At 35.3% G+C, this 20,828-nt stretch overlaps 1 protein-coding gene across 1 annotated transcript; it reads right to left on the reverse strand.

Annotated features, from left to right (window-relative positions):
* Window positions 1-8,001: 8,001 nt before the first annotated feature.
* On the reverse strand, window positions 8,002-15,627 carry LOC137713215 (condensin-1 complex subunit CAP-D2-like). Its single transcript, XM_068452493.1, has 16 exons — window positions 15,477-15,627; window positions 14,323-14,645; window positions 14,029-14,189; window positions 12,749-13,931; window positions 12,409-12,600; window positions 11,429-12,067; window positions 11,113-11,289; window positions 10,749-10,816; window positions 10,430-10,652; window positions 10,247-10,346; window positions 10,025-10,140; window positions 9,891-9,948; window positions 9,109-9,260; window positions 8,820-9,021; window positions 8,502-8,678; window positions 8,002-8,417 (listed from the first exon to the last, which is right to left on the reverse strand). Exons 1-16 carry the CDS (start codon window positions 15,607-15,609, stop codon window positions 8,320-8,322), a joined length of 4,002 nt encoding a protein of 1,333 aa, XP_068308594.1. The 5' UTR covers window positions 15,610-15,627; the 3' UTR covers window positions 8,002-8,319.
* Window positions 15,628-20,828: the final 5,201 nt, after the last annotated feature.

Raw genomic sequence — 20,828 nt, forward strand, 5'->3', positions numbered from 1 at the left:
ATTCAAATGAACCTCGTAATCGTAAGAAAGTAGGAAAATTGTTCAAGATAATGATACTTTGAAAATGGAAAAGTAAGACTTGAAAAAGCAGAAGCAGTTGGAAAAAGAGAATAAGCAATTGAAAAAAAGAGAAGAACGAATTGAAGGAAAAGATTAATCAATTGGAACAACAGAAGAATCATTTGGAAGAGAAGAATAATGAATTGTAAGAACATAATAAGGGATTGTAGAAGGAGAAGAATGAACTGGAATGGAATCAGGAAAAGTTCTATAAGATGTGCGGAACCAATGCAATCTACAAAGAAAAAATTGATAAATTGAAAGAGAGACTGGAAGTCCTTAGAGCATCTCCAGTGAAGTCTCTAAATAGGGACAATCACCATATAAAGTGATTATAAAACAAATATTAAGACAAAATGAATCTCCAATGAGTCGGAATGTGAGTCCTTAAAGTATAGGGACTCACCAGATACTTGGTATATGTACCCATACATAGGGATTGTATAGGGGCTAAAATGGTGAACCCATTGTACAATTTAATTGGAAAGGTGACCCACCAAACTGAGTGCTGCTATGCAACATGACTCCAATTAAATAGCCGTCACTCTCATATTGTTCTCTCACCCCTATAAATAACAAATCATTTAATCAAAACTTACCACAACTTCATCTTTTATGTTCAATTCACTAATTCTATATAATTTATTTTGCTTAGTTTGTTGATTTATTTTATTCATCAATGGCGGGTTCAAGTGAGGCTCAAATTTGCTTTATGTCATGCTTTTATAGCCATTAGTGAAGATCCTATTATTGGGAATGACCAAGCCTTGATAAATTTTTGGGAACGCATTTTCGAGGTATTCAATGAGATCATGGTTGGCAAAGGAGGAAAACGAAGTGGTAAAAGTCTTAGATCTTGATGGTATAATACAATCAATCCAAAGTGTACCAAATTCAACGAGTATGTCACGAATATATATCAAAGACCTAGAAGTGGGATAAGTGATTTCGATAAGGTGATATTTTTATTAAATTATATTTTTAATAGTTACTTGCACAAATTACTTGTTTCAGTTTTTGTGAACTAACTTAAACTTTTTTTTTTTTAATCATGCATAGATAAATGATGAAAAAAAAAAGTATCATGAGAAGGTAGGCCATCATTTTCGCATGGATTATTGTTGGGAGATTACAGAAACTTTACCAAAGTGGCCGAACAAAATGGTTCCCAATTCTCCCCATCTCAAGCGTTTCCATATATTGTCGGGGATGATGATGAATCAGAGACTGCTCTCGAAATCCAAAACCTCACAAAAAGGCTAAAGAACAAAAAAGAAAAGCAAATGAGCTGGATGAGGGTAGCGAAGTAGCTAAATAAATGAGAGAATTCAGAAAATGTTTTGAGAAAAAGGTTGACTTGAAGACGATGTTGGCTGATACTTCTCATAGGAGTCTAGATTCAAAGGTGTGGATTGCATACTCAAAAACAGAAATAAAAGAAAAATGGGCAGCTCGTACTATAAACTTGATGATGACTACCACCCTGCACCACCGCCATCTTAAATTATGTAATGATGTATTTCTTTTAAGCTAAGTATGAATTTAATGTTTTATTAGTTAGGTATTAAATCAATGTATTTCTTTTAATTAATAGTACGCTAATGTCATGTTATCTTCCATTTTCCTTATATTTATATATGATTTTCAAATTCCAATAAAAGAAAAGGATATGATTCTGATTAACCCACATTCTTATCTTCCAATATGTTAATCAAATTGAGAAACCAAAAAACAAAGCAAGAAACCAAACGCTTTACTATGTGAACGTCCACAACTATCCATTTTTCTAAATAAAAATAAAAAATAAAATCATGGATAGGTAAATTACTTGTTTCATTTCTCACACATTGTTATCCTCCCTCTTTTTCTCGGGAAACAAACAAACAACCAAACTCAATTCAGATGCATTTACTAATTATTTTATTCATTTTAAATTACAAACACATCAACTATTTACTTAATCAACAAGAGTTAACTAATAACATTACAATGATATTTCTAGTAACTTATTGAAAGCATAAAAAATTGATTTGCAAATTATTTAATTCTCCACTCCTCATCTGTTCTACAAGTGTTCAACTAGATCATTTAAAAGAGCAATGTGGCAAACTGGATTTGTGATAGCGTTGTGACGACGCAGATATTCATAAATAGTTAAACGATCTTGTTCAATTTCAATTAGGGCACCATTCACAATATATTCATCATCAAGGCCATCTTCGTCACACTCTTCCTCCACGATCATACTATGAGGAATAATACAAGCTTGCATAATTTCAAATATCATATTCAAATGGCATTTTCACCCAGGGCCCTTAACAATTGCAAAACGAGTCTGAATGATGTCGAATGCTCGCTCAACATCCTTTCGGAGAAACTTTTTTTTAGTAAATTTTTTCATTTTCTGTCAAAAATAACATATATGAATGCCACAACAAGCGGCAAGGCATGAAATTAAGTGTATTCTTCTTCTGCTCTTTTAGTGAATGAATGAGCCCTAGGCGTATGAACGATAATAAATTAGTCTCTTGTTTCATGGAAACATATTTTTTCTTTTCCTCAATAGGCTGTGATTGATTGGATCATGGTGGTCCACTTCAGATAAATACCATCTGGAAGATAGTATTCCTGATTATATTCTTTTGCATTAACATAAAATAGAAGCATCCCTGACTATATTCTTTTCCGTTAACATAAAATAGAACCCTTGGAGCATGTCCCTCTAGTATATTATTAAATAAAGGTGAAGAGTAAAGTACGTTGATATCATTATGTAAACTTGGCATTCCAAAGTTAGCATGCCATATCCAAGTATCGAATGATGCCATAGCCTCGAGAATGATCGTTGCGCAACCATGGTGGCCGCCAGTGTATGCACCGTGGTGGGCCACAAGACAAATTTTCCACTCCCAATACATGCAATCTAAGCTTCTAAGCATGTCAGGAAACCTCGTCGTTGTCCTTTCCCCAATAGCCTGTAAAGGTCAGCAGGCGTTAGTGTGCGGAGGTATTTAGGCCCGTTCCAATGCCTCTGCACCTGTGCTTTCTGCAATATTTAAATATTCGTAGTTTAGATCGGCGGGTCTCCCGTCCCCAAAGCTGGTGGAGAGCAGCTGTCGACTTTACTTGTGGTGAGAACCCAAGTTTCCCCACTGCATCAGGTTTTTGATCAAAGAAATTGTCGAACTGAACGGCTCCTTCAAGGGTCATATTAAACAGTGATGGCCTCATGCGAAATCGTCTTCAAAAATGAACAGGTGGATACATAGGAGGGTTATCGAAATAATGACGTATAAGAAGTTCATGACCAGCTTCTTCGGCTTGATGATGTACCTCTATGTTTAGCATTTGTCACTGTCTTCCTCTAAAATTTTTGTCATTCCTCGTGCATAGCCGTCATCATCACCATAGCTTGGTTGTCATCGTTGGAGGATGAGCTATCATACCCTTGTTGTGCCATTGTAGTTTGGTAATTGGGAAGAGTAATTTGAGTGTTTAAAAGATGTATGTAGAAAATAGCATAAATGTGAAAGAGAGAGACCTCACTTGTATAGTGAGAGGATAAAAAAATAGATAACAATCCAACAGATGAGATTGAGATAAGAAAATCCAATCTAATGATTCCAAATAGTTGAAATCTTATCTAGATCAGAAATAATTGATCATGACACAAGCATGACATAATCTAATAATGAAGTCATGGCATAGGCATGACGTAATCCAATAATGAAGCCATTCTAATTACTTTTTTTTAAGAAAAAATTTGGCGTCAAAATATGAAATTTTTTTTTTTTGGTCAAAATGTTCGCAAAATATTTTACGACAACATAATGTTAAATTAATAAAAAAAAAGTTCCAGCACCTAATCAAATTATCATATAAAACTATAAAATAAAATAAAAAATTTCTTAAGGAGACGAAGATTCCATTTAAGTCTTTAAACGAGTACTCAAAAATAGTGGTAGGGACTCCCATTGGAAATACTCTAAAGGTAGAGGATAAATGTCTCTGAATGACATGGTGAAGAAGTAAGAACAAGAAATTTGTGAGCTGAACAAGACATGGGTTTTATCAATGGAGGCAGATTCTCTGCCCTCCCACGTAAGAACAAGAAATTTGTGAGCAGAACAAGACATGGGTTTTATCAATGGAGGCAGATTCTCTGCCCTCCCACTTCCCATACCCTCATGTTTGTATGGTCACGGTTAAGCCATGTCAATATTTATTACTATTCATTTTTGTCTTATTATCTCTATAAAAAAAAATAATATAAAATGTTAATGTGGCTTAATCGTGATCACATAAAACAGGAGGACACAAGAAATGAGAGGCCAGAGAATCTGCCTCCTTTATCAATGATGTTGATCCTGAAAAGAAAAATGGATCTGAGGAACCTCTTCATCATGATAAAACTGATATGCTTCTGATTCTAAAACCAAAAGTGAAAAGCTGGACTCAGCAAACAATAATAATTGGTTCGGATCAAGACGCAGAGATTGAGTCTGAAAAAAATCTGCAGACTCTAGAAAAATGACCGAGTCTCAAAATTGTTTAACCTCGAACTCTATCAATGGTCCGGAATATCAAGAAAAAATGTAGTTAATAATTGAAAACAATAAAAATAAAAATGAAAACAATATTTTAAACAAAAATAAAAACAATAAAAATAATGGTTAGTAATTTAATACATATATATAAGAATAGTCAAGAACACTCAAATGCTAATTAATTAGTAATTTAACATGGCTCTAATCACTCATTTAGACCTGTTTCACAACATTATAATCCAAACCGATTATTTTATCCCTGTAAAACTTCATTGGAATTGGTAGATGTTTATTTCTCTAACTGGGAGTTTAGAAATAGACAAACACTGCATTGTCAGTAAATAATGAAATGTTCACAATAATGATTAAACGGCTAAAAGATTCTCCGATATGAGTGAATTTTATAATGATAATCTATGAATGAAAAATTAAAAAATAAATGGTTCGAATTATAAAATTACTTTATGGAGTGGGTCGAAATGAGTGGTTAACACCGATTCAAATTACAAACTATTAAGCATTTTAGGGTTTTTGTAAGAATATGTAATATTTGTGACACATTCCAACTCAGAATGTCCACCTGGACTCTGAATAGAGCTGTGTTGGGCGACACCAGAAAGGTGATGAAGTCATAAAGTGTAGTGAGGTGAAAAATATGAGCAAATTTAAACCTAAAAGTGACTAATGCAACAGTGCATATGTGAACTGGATTGAACCCATTTCACACGTGATGTCAGAGCATAAGTAAAGTACAGTAAAGTACAATAAGAATTATATCATTGGAAGTATTCTCCTATATCAATAATTACCAAGAATCCTCGTTGACACGAAAGCTTTGCCACTAAAACTTGGAGGGGTGAAGAACAAGAGTGAGTAGGCCTAAAAATAAAGCTTTACAAAACCTTTTCGAAAATGTAATAACCCATCACCGTAAAACAAGTATAGTTTCCAAAAATAGCATACTATGTATAGTATGAAAATACTTACTATAGTAATATCTTAAGAATGCAATACTTTACAATATTTCGTAAATAAACATATAACATCTGGTGCTCACCAACATATGCCGACACATGAGTGCATGCAGAGGTATTCTAACATGAACATGATTAGGTGCAATAATGATATACTCTCTAGTACTACGATTACGTGAAGACTAGTGTTATGCGCATCACATACGAGTCCTAATTGCCTATAGCAATCTAGGACAAGACTGTCACCTACCATGGATCCAAGGTGAGCGTATCGGTGCAATGTGAACATACACGTGAAGGCTAGCCCTGGCCCTGGGTGAGTACAAACACCAGTGTAAGCAAGTATGATGAGTAGTAAGTATAATCATGCCACGGTAAATCGATAGTCCATATAATACTGTTCTTGACTATAAATATAATTAAGGTATCCCGCAATAATATGCATACATGTGCATCTCGTAAGATTTATAATGATCTCAAAATTCTCATCATTACAATACTTCTTATAACTTTAATTTAATTATGGCATCACATGGAAAATGCATTATTAAATCTATATGGAAACTAAGTATAATATATATAATATTTAAAAGAAAAGACACACTCACAGTTACTTGCGATATCACATCCATTCGAGCTAGGAAAGTCAGAGTCTCCGTTCGTAATCGCACCTAAGCATAATATTAGAACCCATTAGTAAAACACAAATAAAATGTTCGAATTTGAAAAAATGGATGGTGGATACGAAATCAGCGTGTCGAAATATGCTAAGAATGGTCCCGGACAAATTTTGTAAAAAATCAACGGTCAACCCAAAAAAGTCAACCGAGACACCAAGCCAGTAACAACGTTAAAACTTCAAAATTTTGCTAAAAAAATGCTAAAAATGGATTCAGGGCATCGAAATTAGTTTAGGAGAATTGAATCTGGGTCGGGTCAACGGATCAACGGGTTGGTGTCGGATTTGGATTTGGATTTGGATTTTTGTTATCGGGTCGGGTCGACCCGATTTACCAGAAAACTCATCAAAAACTGGATAAATTCGTTGATTTTTTTGGGAAATTTTCAAATGGTCATATCTTTGTCATTTTTCATCCAAATTCAACCCATAATATATCAAAACGAAGGTAGAGAAGAATAGAACAAGATTATACCTATTTAGAAGCCAAACGGTGGCCTGCGATGGCTGGAAAAAGCCTGCAAAATGTTGGAGGTCGCCAGAAACTGGAGAAAGTTATAATAGATATAACTTCTTCAATACTCAACAAAATTGGGTAATTCAAAAGTGAAAATCATGCCTCTCGATGAGACGAAAAGAATGGTACCTTTCTCGATAGCTAACTCGTCGTGATTTGGCTAGAAAATAACTGGAAAAAATTACGGCCCATTTGAGTTTCGATCCGAAAAGAATTTCGAGGTGAGGTTGGGTGTTCTAAGCACATGAGAACGAGACAAAGCTCGTGGTGCTTTTGGTTTGGGCAGAGGTGGTTGGAAAATTTGTGCACCGTGCGTGCACAGTGACAGGGAGAAAGAGAGTTGAAAGTGAGACTAAGAGAGAGTTCGAGAGTCCCCCAATTAATGGGAAAGAAGATGACAAGCAGAAGAGAGGGAGAGGAGAGTTAAGTGGGGTGTGGGCCTGATGAGTTACAAAAATCTCCAAAAATATTAAAAAAATAATATAATAATTATAATATAAATAATAAGTAATAAAATAGGTAATGAGTAAAATATAGGAAATAGTAACTTTACAAAAGTATCTTCCAAATTCGTATTCCATAAATCTTCATTCTCATTCTGAATTCGATTCTGTTTGCGTATACGCGTTTATAGAAACAAGTACTACACGAAGAAGGTAAAATAGTAGCTCATACGTGTCACAAAATGATGGTCAACGTAAGTCAACATCTTTGCCTCTTGGGGTACTGTGATCAATTCACACTTTTAGTATTAAAATATCGTAAAATCAACAATAGATCCTAACAATTTGTCACTTAATGGTACAATTTAGTAGTTTGAGAAAAGAAAAAAATACTACAATTTAGTGGTGGAATGATTGATGATGTTCCGACAAATCAAATCAAAACGAGGTTTCAAATTTATATTTCAAAACTTTTAATTCAAATTGAACTTTCCAAAGCCAAAATTTTCTAAAATAATGAAAATAATTACTAAACAAGTTTCCACTCTTAAAAACACGAGAAAACAAAATGATTATTAAACAGCGCTTGTTAAATCAAGAGAAGTTTTGCAATCAGATTGAGTATCCCACACCCAAAAAAAAAAAAAAAAGAATTCTGTCATCCTTTAATTTCTCTAGAGAATGATAAATATACACCCTTTTTAGCCTTCATACACTTCTATTTAAGCTCTAGAGAAGTTAAAACAGAGCGTGAAAATCACCTCCTATTCTCAAATGCCACATTACAATTAAATCATCTAAATAAGCGTAGAACTAGCAGTGTTAATTGAGACAGGACTATATAACTAAACAAAAGCTTTACAAGCAAAACAAATGTAAGCTTGGGTCGTAACAAAAATCAAGTCTCCACTTGGATAACTCTTCTCCTTAAACCAATACAATATTTGGTTTCAGTTTTTCTTCTTGATTGTGGTAAAAAGCAGTCAAAATATTACCGTTAAACATTACAAACACTTGAAGCAACTCAGCCGCAAAACAGATTCTTGCTTCTACTCGCTAAACGTGATTAACCCCAACCCACTCTTTACAACTCTTACCTTTACTTTGACCTCATATTTTTTCTTGTGGATGAAGAAATCTTACTTTGTTCATCCTTCTCTTTCATGTTGCTTTTCTTGGCTTTCGATTTCGACGCTCCTGTGATATATCAGCAGTTTAGCGCAAATGCACAGTACACAATTAACGTTACAAAAAGCTGTGGTGCCTAAAGCCTTAAACTACCTCTTATGTTAGTTTTTGCTGATTGAACTTCAACGTCACCTGGTTCTGATTCTGTCAACTCACTCGAAGCACCAGAATGTTCTTCTGACTCAGACGATACAGATTTTGAGACGTCATTCACATGCTCAGTCATCCCTTCGACACATGAATCAATGACTTCGCTGTCGGTTTCTACACCTAATACCCAAAAGGTTAACAGTAACTCAGAAGCATAACACATGCGTGAAACAAAATTCTTTAGTAAACACAAGCTCATGTAATGTTTCCACATTTGATTGGTTTTAACAACTGGCTTCAGCATAAGTTGATTACACTAACCTTCGGTAATATCAGATTCTGAACTAGCGTCACCAGCTTTCCCAGTATCCCCAAAACCTTCCATGCTGCTGATCTTTTGCTTATGAATTTCGGCATTTCTCGCTGTCACTTCTTGTTCCTTCTTTTCCAAGTGTAACTTATTCAGCTTATCCTCGAATTCCTCAATGCACGATTTAAGTTCTGGTTTTGCAAACTTCTTTGCCTGTTTCAGATTAGCTGTAAGAAAACAGAATACACATTTTGGCCTATATAAATTTGAAAATTTCTACAAGAGGGGATAAACGGATACCTTGTTTATTATGTTTCTAAAGTGGTCCATCACAGAATCCTCCGAGAGGACTTGTTTATACGTCTTGAATGACTCTATAAGCTTTTTCATTCCCTTTTCAGTGAATGTCAGCTGAGAGAGGCAATAAGAAATATATTCCCATTGTCTGATATCTGCAGAAATAGACTAGCTCAAGACCGATTCTAACTTGAATTATTTAAGAGATGGAAAACATCAAGCATTAACCAATCTTGTTTTCTTAAGACAACATTAGGAACAAATTGACTCTGAAAATTCACAAACATGATTTAAGGCAGATAAAAAGCTTCTGTATCCCAGGCATGATGTTGCATTTAACAAACTGCATCAGCTAAACTAGGAAATAAATGATAATAGCCTTCGTGGATCACTTTTAACATGTGGAAATAAGACTCAAATAGACATGAACTTATAACAGTGTTCTCCCATTAACTCACAATAGATGATGAACCAATATGTAAGTAACAATGGCTCTGTTAAACAAAGCAAACTACTCAAAGGAGAAACACCAAAAGCAGGTTCACAAATCACTATAGCAATAAACAGAAAACAACCGTCTCACCAAAAACACTCAATGAGGTCAATCTGAAAACTTGTAATGATCAGGTAACACTTTACTCTATGGTAAATGCTTAACCCAAATAAACGTCATTGGGACTCTATGAATTGCATGACTGCCATAAATTCAGAATTGACAAAATAAAACATCTATCAAACCATAATATTTTTCAGAGACAACAAGAGAAAATTAAAGGAATTGTTACCTGTATCTCCACTAAACCTATTGCAAAGCTTTTCAACAAGGGCTTCCATTTGTTTGTCCTGCGTATGCAAATAACATAAGAGCTTAATAGGAAATGAATAATTGCTAAAGGAACCAAATTGAAATATATTGTACCTTCTTGATGGAACCAATTAAAAACTGCATGATGTTGCAAAAAGACTCTCTCTTCAAATTCTGGTTGGATAACTTTCCAAGTATATCTGGAAGCAAATTATATATCGGATTGCTCCCTGTAGGCATATTTGGGAAGAAAAAAGTTTAATTTCATTAAGAAGGAAGACTAGAAGAAAAATGATAGTACCAAAACAAAGTAACCGGATGGATACCAAAGTTTACCTTTCTTAGATAACTCATTAAAAAAAAGTTTAGCCAGATTTGAAATCCTCTCATCCTCATCTTCTAGTCGTATAGCCATTTCATTTATGTAACCTTTAACCTGAACACACAATAAACATAATTAGAGGCCCTGTATCATAACAAAATAAAAGGGAACAAGCAGCATTTCCCAGCCTCTCAAACCTTCATCATGTCATTTAGTATAAGGTGTGAGAGCACCAGAACAGCATTCTTCCTAACCGAAGCTGAAGCGTCCTTTAACCTGGAATACATATTCTCTGTCCATGGTTCTAGCAGATTGGGGAACCGAACTGCCAAGTCTCCAAGACTAATAGTACAATTAGAACGAACGATTTCTGATGGTGCACTCTCCACAACTGTAAAGAGAAGCTGGAGATTGGCATCACTGCAAGTTACACAGAAAGTCAGTGACCATGTTCAAATGTTCTAAATACATGCTTGCACACATACGGAGAGATAGAGACAGAGAGACAGATCTCACCAGAAACTTGCATCAATAATCATAAACCGACATAAAGCAAGCATTGCAGACACTTGTAGCTCCGGGTACTGAAAGGATATGGTAGTCAGTCAATCTACTGAATTAGTTTTTAATAATTTTTCTGTTGATATATCAGGGTACACACATACATTACTATTGTAACTTTATGCATGACATCACTCCTAAGTTTTTGGAATTCAAATATAACATAATATATATATATATATGTATATATGATTTAATATTTTCAATCACCTCAAGAAAGGTCTAGAAGCTAATTCCACCTTTTTATTTTTCTCTTTTTGGGTGGGAAGGCTGTTGTCCGAATTATAAAGGATTTCATCACTCAAATTAGGGGAATTACCTTCTGCATCAAACTAAAATTTCTACAAAGTTTTGACAAGAATGGTGCACAGTGTCCTATCAAGTTCTTTTCAGTGGAACCGCCACCAACTATTTCTTTTTCTGCCTTTTCAGAGAGTGTATCAAGTACTGCATCTTCAGAGGCTGCAAGGCCAAGCTCAGCATTGATACCATTTTCCTGCATCATAGCATTACAGAAGAAAAATATTACAATATATTTAAAGTTTTAAACACAGATCAATTAGTAAACATACGGAAAGATTTATAATAAACTACCCAATGTCATTGACGGTTGCTTATCTAATATCCAATCTCACCTTTGGGGTATTGTTAGCATTCTGGTCAGAATCCATCTTCTCTTTCCAAATTTTTTGTTTCTGAACCTTCTTAAGGCAGGATTCAATATATACCAGTTGGTTCATGGCAACATGGCTTACGACAAAGAGATATCTACTAAGTTTTCCGACCTGAACAGTGGTAAGCATGCCAGTACTAACACTAGTGATTTGATCCTGCAACTCCTCACCTCCACTAAAATCAAAAACAGAACTCAGGGATTTTTTCACTAGATTGGAAGCTAAAGTTTCCGGGGTTGGATGAATTGCATATATAGCAGCTATGGCTTTATCAGCAGCAGCATACCATATGTTTGCTGGAAGCCCAAACCCAGTAACCAAACTCTCTAAAATACCAAAAACCCGCCGTCCATTATTAGACAACAATTTTTTCCTATCTTCCACGGACAATCTCTGAAGAGCAATACACGCCGTCCTAGCAAGCAGAGGTTCCATTTTAGCCCAACGACCAAACCCAATATCAATAATATCCTGTAAATGAGAGCCAAGAACTGCGGTGGATGATTTTGCAGCCATGCAAACGACGGACAACGCACCACGGCTTTGCTCTGCAGTAGTTCCACTTATGTTGAAGCAAAAGAAATCCCATAAGGCTGATATCTGCAAAAACAAACACCTTGTAACTGTGGTAATCACAATCAGATTCAACTTTATATGCTTGCTTTTTTAGACTTATACGGGCAGGGAAAATGTAGCTGAACCAATCATGATATCAAGCATACTACAAACTGTTTATAGAAACCCACATGGCGAGGGGGAAAGGAAACCTCATCTCTCAACTCTCAACTTTAAACCAATAAATTAAGATCCATAGTAGAGTCCATTTTGGCAAACTGATCTTTGCATGCAAAATATGAAATATGTTCCATTGACTCACAAAATTAGGAGCTTTCAACAAACTTAAACAAAAGACTACAGTGAGAGTCGAAAGATGGACGTACCACACCAGTGGATATATCACCTTTGGACACCAAGGCAGAAACTATAAACTCAAGAGCAGCTAGATCTCCAATATTTGATTCTACCGCAAGATTCATAAGATTCTTGGCTGTTTCTACTGGGTTTTTCTTTATGTAAATTGTGATGAAGGCATTTTCGACAGCTTCATAGATGGATTTGTCCTGAGAAAATACCTACAAGAGCCGAGACACATTTAGCTCATGTACTAGTCAACAATGAAATCCAGAGTTATTACTCAAGATTGAACAGATAGGAAAAGTTTTGACCCAAATGAAACATTGCATCGTTAGTTTTAGAGCATGAAGGAAAAGAAAAACATACCAGTGGCAACATCTTATGAAGACATGCCTCTGAGGCATCAATTTGAAACTGTTTGCACCTCATCAGCAAATGTATTGTATTCTCAACATCAGTGACAGAAGATGATGCCATCAATTGAACAAGTGTTGGGATTGTGGCAGATATACCCTTTGAAAATCTTAACCCAGCCTCAAGTGAGGCTACCAAGGCCCTGGTCTGCTCTATGTTACCTACATCCGGCACAGAGCCATCCTTTTGAACTATATTTTCTTCCATATGAGGCAAGCAACTATCAGATAAACTCTCCTGCTGCACCTTATTCACACCTGCATTTGCATCATCAACCTCACTATCCGCAGAGGTATTATCATCAGATGGCACCCTATTCTTATCACCTTCTGAAGAGGTATCTGGATCAAGCTCTTTCAGCTTTTTCTTGTACTGATGTAAGGTTGCTTCAAAGGAAGCTATTCGAAGTTGTGGGCCGAATGGGTTATGTTGCAACATCATGATAAGTAGATTTAGAGCAGATTTTCTAACCATTGCACTCTTATCCTCCAACCTCCCAGCAGCAACTTCTGCAAGCTCATTCCACAAGCCAATTGAAACAGAGTGTTCCTCGCATAGTTCAGCCCAAACCTGAAGAACACGACTCCTAGTATATGCTGAAACATCTCGACACCGCTCAAGCAAAATATCCAACATGGCTTGCTTGGTTCTAAGACGAACACATTTAGAACTTATTTCACCTTCAACATCCTTAAAAGCCTTTGCAACCAGCTTGCCCAAGACACCAGCAAGAGCATTCCTTATCTTATAAGATTCCCCACCAAAATGTGGGACAAGAAGGCCAATGTTGGTAGACATCAGTTTAGGCAGCCGATCAGAAAGTTCCACCAAAAACCGACCAACATTTTCAGCCCCAACAGTATCCTTGATGTAGTCTTTTGGATTTGTCCTCCCTATCTCTCTTATAAGAGAGCTGGCTAGACTTCCGTCAGCATACTTCTTCTCAGCCCTAGCCACTGCATCGGCAATGTGGGTAGCAGCAAAATCATATTTGTGAAGTAGATGCATGATTGATGCACATGATTGTGCCATGTACTGGTATTTCGTTGCACAAGCCCCAATTATACGGCACAGAGCATCTTTTGTGTCAGAGTCTTTTAAAAGTGTGCCGTTCTCAAACAGCAAAAATGCATTTCTACAAGACCACAAATCAGAAAAGATCAGTTTATAGTTAACACTAAAGAAAAGAGATAAACTGAACCTGATTGAATTGTAGTAGTAACCCAACTTACTTGGCAATGAAAGAAATATAATTTTCTTCCAGGCCTGATGAGCCAAAGAGCAAGGAAATCTTGATCTCTAATGAATTAGCAATCAAATTAAGTATGCGACCTCTTTGTGGCTCCCAATTCCATGTGTTTTTAGGATGCTTCTTCCTGGTACTAGCTGTCACCTAAATCCGAGCACAAGGTTTCAGAATATTGTTGGGCGAAAAACTGGTACTATCACACCCACTGTAATTACAAAGATACATATCTATAACATTTTAATTTTATGTATGCATAACATACAGAGAAATGTGACACCTTCACATTGTTGTTGGAAGTGATGTTGGACTCCTCACTGAGAACAACAGTAAGGAGAAAGAATGTGTAGATTTTAAAAGCATTGCGATGTGATGCAACCCGATCTGGCATTTGAGTGACATCATCCTGGCCTTGAGAAACCCGCGAGAGTGAATCAACATTTGGGAGGAGAACACTGAGATTGGACCGAAGACTCTCTAGAAGATTAACTTTACAAGATGGGGGTAGAATATTGTAACCCCGAATCAGTGAGTACACACGGTCGAACACATCTTGCTCTTCAATACAAAATAGCTCTTTATCAGAGAGATCAAAAGATGTGCCTGTTGGTACCAAAAACAAAAGACAAATTAAAAAATTGCGACTAACAGATGAATTTCAAAAGCCGAGGATGCCAGAAGTTTAATATTTTCGTATTCAATTGTTCTTGTAATTACAGTATTTATTTCATATAAGATGAAATTACTTGTTGGGATCAAAATATGCACATTTTCAGTCCTACTTCCCTATTGCACTTAAAGTTTAGAACAATAAATAAAAGAAAGGAAAAAAAAAAAAAAAAAGCTAATAGAAACAAAATTCAAATCCCGTAAGACGATACACAGAATGATTATTTTTTTTTTCCTTAAAAATCAAGAGAAAATATATGTGCTCGAAAAATAAATCAGCTCATGAACACAGAATTCAGCTAAAATCCATTGCCCCTTTTTTTTTTTGTCAAACGGTAAATTTGTTAGTTTAGATGCTAAAATCCATTACCGTTGGCTCAACATTCTTAAACACAGTTTAGATTTTTACAATTTCTGCCATTTCAATAATACCAATCGCCACCAAAGCTAAATTTTTAGTTTTTCTAGGGTTTCCATAACAGTAAAGTCAACCTCTACGCCAATGAGGCAAACAAATGCTAAATATTCGAACTTAACTGAACCAGAGAAGTGTAGGGGAGGAATCACCTTCTTGTGCATTTCAATTTAGGATTTGGCTACAGTACTTAGATGTATTCAACAGTGAAATAGTATAATTTGGAACTCGGAATTTTTCTTTACTGTAGATTTAGTGAATTTTCTCGGGAACCAAAAAGAGAGCGTTGGAATTGGAAAATGCTATGGATTTAGTTGAATTTCGTGAGGGAGGGGGAGGAAGGGAGGTACCTTTGACGAACTCTTCGAATTCGGAGGGACGAAGAGCGGCGATGTCTATCGGGTTCTGGGCGCGGATACGGTTGTCTTCCTGTTCTTCTTCCAAGGCTCTCAGGCTCGGGGGGAACACAAAGACGGAAGCCATTTCACCACATTCACTGGTTCACAGATTCACAGTGAGACAGAGAGAGAGAGAGAGAGAGAGAGAGAGGTTGTCTGCTTTCTTACTATTTCCTTTTCTCCCCGTACAGATTTGAAATGTGAAACTTGAAATTTTTGAACGAGCGGGAACTATGACCTTTCGATTTGCCGGGCCACAACGGATGGATGCAGAGTTTTGATCCGAGCCCACAAAGAGAGAGACCCAGCCCAAACCAACTGGCCCAATAATTAATTAAAGACTTATATGTCACAATGGTCCATGTGTTTTAATCTTTGGGTTAATTCGGTCCTCTTATTTTTAATTTGGACTATTTGATTCTCGTATTTATCTTTGTTGGTCAATTAAGGACATTTCATCCAATCTCTATTAAAAAAATTATAAATTATTATAAACTTATGTACAATTTTATCTATTTGCTTTAAAAATGAAATAAAATTAAAAATTAAAAGATAAATTAATCTCCTTCCTAACGCTCTATCCTCTCCTAATTCCTCCTTTCTTTCCTATATCACACCTTAATAAACAGATTGAAAGTTTTATCTGTTATTTCTCATTGATTTGCATTTTTCTGTAAATTTGAAGAAAAATGGTAATGTATGGCTCTCAATCATAGTTTGTTTCTCAATTTCAAGGACAAAACAGAAGCCAAGGTGGGTTGGGTTTTTTTTTTTTTTTTTTTTTTTCATTTTGAAATTATATTTCTTTATATTTTAATTGAAAATATTTTTTTGTAATAGGTTACAAATTTTTTTATAAATTTTAACTAAGGACGGATGAAATGTCCTTAATTGGTTATTTTTAACTAAGGTCGAATGAAATGTCCTTAATTGGTTAACAGAGATAAACATGAGAACTAAATTGGCCAAATTGAAAACATGGGGACTAAATTGGCCAAATGCCATACATATGGACCGTTTTGACATTTAAGTCTTAATTAAAATAAGGATTAAGTACCTAAAAATTCCCCAACCTTTTAGTGCATTCAAAAATGGTCATAACTTTTTTTAAACATTCCAAACAAGTACCCAACTTATTGAAAATGTCACATCCATTAAGCCCCAATTAATTTTGGAAAATTGCCAAAAATGATCCATTTTCATAATCTTAGGACTGAAATAGGACAAACCGGCTATGCACACGCCATATGCAACAATAGGACAAAAATAGAATTTTTCTAAAACTTACAATTACCAAATTGCCCTCCCATATAAATGGTTACTAGAAATTCCAACCCTCATTTCTCATTTTGTAGAAAGAGAAACATAGAGGGGGGAGAGAGAGAGAGAGAGAGAGAGAGAAAGAAACATCACTGACAAAAACACACCAACCTAGTTGCTAATCTTCAATGAGATGAAGAACCTAGTTCCAGAAATGGCAGCAAACCGAGCTCTAACAGAAGAAGATTCATGGGTTCTCTTTGGTTTTTTCACCTCCAATTAGAAACTTGAAAATAATGGAGACCCAGTTGAGATTATAGTAAATTGTAGCAATGGTCCCTTAACTTTAACTCAATTGGAGCAATGTTCCCTCAACTAAAAATTAATTACCATCAGTCCCTCAACTCATCAAAATGTGCAACTATAGCCCCTCAACTTTAATCCAACTGAAGAAATGGTCCCTCAATTTTAACCCAATTGGAGCAATGGTCCCTCAACTTTAACTCAATTGTAGTAATAGTCCTTCTAACATAACGCATTTTGACAAAACTAACAAAATTAACGAAAAGGATCATCGCTACATGTTTTGATGAGTTGAGGGATCTCAATTGTAGCAATGGTCCTTCCAACATAAACTGAAGGATGACTTTGAGGTACGACTTGAATCGTTTCCTTAAAGTGTTACTTGCTCCCACTTGAACGAATTTGCTAAAGGGTTCTTGGCAAATCGGTTCCAGGATACAACAAAGTATGGAATATTCGATTAACAAAACCGAATTATATTCTCTTAGAAATAATTAGAAAGAAATTGTATGAATGTGATGGAGAGTAAAGAGAGCAAGGAAATTGTGTAGATAACAAATTTCTGAATGAATCTTCTCTTCTACCAATGTTTTTAATATATAGAGAGAATTGCACCTATTCAAGTTAATTGAAAGTACGTAACTTTTGAAGTCATATTGGTTCAAATAGGTCATGTCTATTTGAATATATACAAAGCATTATCCATAAGGCATTTCAATGGGTATACCTAATGGAGAGCACCAATTACCTAATGGTCATATTTGCTAGGAGAAGGAATACACTTGTTGACCATAAATCATGTCTTTTCGGGAAACATGAAAAAGATACAATGTTTAAATTTGAAGAGATATGATTGTTGGGCAATAACCCAACTCTATTCTTTGCCAATGCAAAACGCACGCATATATATATATATATATATATATATATATATATATATAGATATATAGATATATATATTGAAATATTCAACATGATATGCTTACAAATTTAAGCTAACCCAAAAATCCAGAGTTCATGGCTCTCTCTTTAAGAAAAATGGCATCATCACCTGTGAGTTTGTACATTTTATATGTGGGTATTTTTGTCATTTCACTTTTGCGAATGGTGTGCATGCCCGGTTTGTCCTATTTCAGCCCTAAGATTAAGAAAATAGTTATTTTTGGCAATTAATATACATGTGACAACAATGGATCCCACTTTTTAGCTTAGTTGAACACTAAATTAACTTCAAAAAAGACATGAAGATAAAAAATAAGAATAAATACATAAATTCACAAATAAAATAGAAAACAAAAATGAAATGAAATCGGGAAATATCAAGCCCCCATCATGTCCAAACTCAATTTACGACCACTGAAACCCCATCCCAATTTTTATATTCAAAATCCACCAACTGGGTATGTCATGCTCAACATTAATATTAATTGCTGCAAAATTAATTTAAATTTCAAACATAGATTATACAACGAGGGCAATTTCCTAACAGAGAAAAGGGTTAAGAATTCAGATAGGGTTTCAAGCAGCTTGTTTCTATTCATGTAAGTTTCTATTCATGTAAGTTCTTCATTTGACAATTCTTGGCCGGTAAAGCTTCCAATTCTTCTTTGTGGGTAGTGAAGATGGTAGTGGCAGCATCATGGCAGTCCATACCATTTCAGTAACCTCCATGACTTTCTTCTCAATGTTAGTAGCGTGTAGTTGATGGTAGTGTGTTGCGTTTGGAGGTGATGGCTTGATAGGATTGGTGGTGACTGTTAGTTGATGGAAGCTATTATGCTTCCATGACGTTCTATTGATTTTGGAGACAAAGTGAGCTCAAGTTAATCTAACAAAAATTTAACCGGGGCTTAACAGATGTCACATTTTCAATAGGTTAAACATTTATTTGGATTGTTTCAAAAGGTTTAGACCGATTTAGATAATATTAAAAAGTTTAGAGGTTTTTGATACTTGATCCTTAAAATAATAAAAGAGTTTTTATGTTTTGCAAAGTCATTTCTTCACAAGAAGTTTGATATGAAGGACTTAGGTATATATATTGCACTATGTTGTGCGAGAACGACTTGTTAGTGTTTGAATGGAATTTCACCTCAAATCCGATGTATTGTTGGAGTTTTTTAGTGGAAATTTCCTTTCATCTCATTTGTCCTACATTGGTTAAGTTGTGAAGTTTCACACATCTTCTAACATCGAGTCCAACAAGTGATTTGAAAGATGAACTATTAAGAAGAAAATTGGGCTTGAGTCTTGAGTTTGGGCTTTTGCTTTTAATATTTATTTAGTTATCAAAAGATGGATCTTGGGGCTCAGGCTCTAATAATGAAATTCAATAATTAATTTTTTAATTTATTATTATTATTATTTTGGATTTAATTAACCTTTTTATGTTTAAAAGACTCATTTCGGGTAAAGTTTGAGAATGTTGTAAAACACTGAGAAAAAGATGAAGTCCTACATCCCTATTGAACGAACTGTCACCTCCCAATCTTATAGCTGTTGTGAACATGCATATGCATACTATATATACATGCATTTGCATTGCATTCATCACTCAGAAAAAACACACCTCTCTACTAAATTCCAACAATATATAGCAGTTTTTTTCCAACAATATTTGTGTTGAATTTTAAATAAAAAATTCAAATAATTTTTAACTATACGATATACGACGAATAATTAGAATGTAAAGATCTTTAAAATCCCCACAATTTAAATTCAAACATAATTCAAATCCGTAAACCATGAATAAGAAGAAAAATAAGGTCTCCGTCCATGCGACACAGCTGCATATGCACGTGGAATATGCAGTAAACTCGCTGTAGGCTCGTGTATGCTTATATTTGACACGCGCTGGCTGCACTTCCAACTATTTTTATTATTTTAAGTTTTCCTCTCTGTATTAATTAATTCTTCAAATTATCAGTTGAAAGTGTCCCTAAAAATAAAAAATACAAATTGCTCCCGATAATTGTTCCAAATCTATCTGGGTAATCAAAAGGGCTCGTTTATATTGTTTGTTAAGATAAACAAGTGTTTTAAGGTGTGCTTCTTTGCAATAACTAATCTTAATTTAATAGATTGGACTAAATGTTAATGTAATTTCATGTTTATTATTTGCATGAACTAGCTTTAATGGCATTAGAAGAAACTTGCTTTGACTAAACAACTAGCTAGACGGTCTTAACGAAACCCACCCCCAAAAAACAAAGAATTGCTAAGACCATCGCTGCTTCGCTTCACCAAAATCTACTTCGCTTCCCAGGCAAAAGCTCATAAAGCCCCTCCCCAAACCCCCTCCACAACCCGGTGTGCAACAATACGGTGATAAACATGGCCTTGATGGGTGTGCTCGTTGCACTAAGCATAAGATCGATTAAGCAGCAAAATGACATCGAATCGCTGAAGGTGGAGAAGGCGTCGCTCATCAAGTCGAACAAGGCGGCGAAGCAAACCTTGTGGGACTGAAAGTAACAGCTCTTTACGATGCCTCCGCCGCCGATCCGCCTTGGTTCCGCTTAAGGCTCAAAGCCTTCTACGGCGAAGCCCTAGTTTCACAAATAATTGGTGAGGCCGTGAAGAAGGAAATCAAAATCTGCTGCCTCCAAATCTGTGATCCAAAAGCATCTTCATAGGAGATGTTAAAAAGTCTACATCAGTAATAACGGTAAAAAAAAAAAAGAAGACATTATTAGTGTTTTCCAACCTAAATGTTAATTCTTATGTGACATGACATGAAAA

The sequence above is a fragment of the Pyrus communis genome, chromosome 13 (genome assembly GCF_963583255.1).
Source record: "Pyrus communis chromosome 13, drPyrComm1.1, whole genome shotgun sequence".
In the NCBI taxonomy this organism is placed as follows: Eukaryota; Viridiplantae; Streptophyta; class Magnoliopsida; order Rosales; family Rosaceae; genus Pyrus; species Pyrus communis.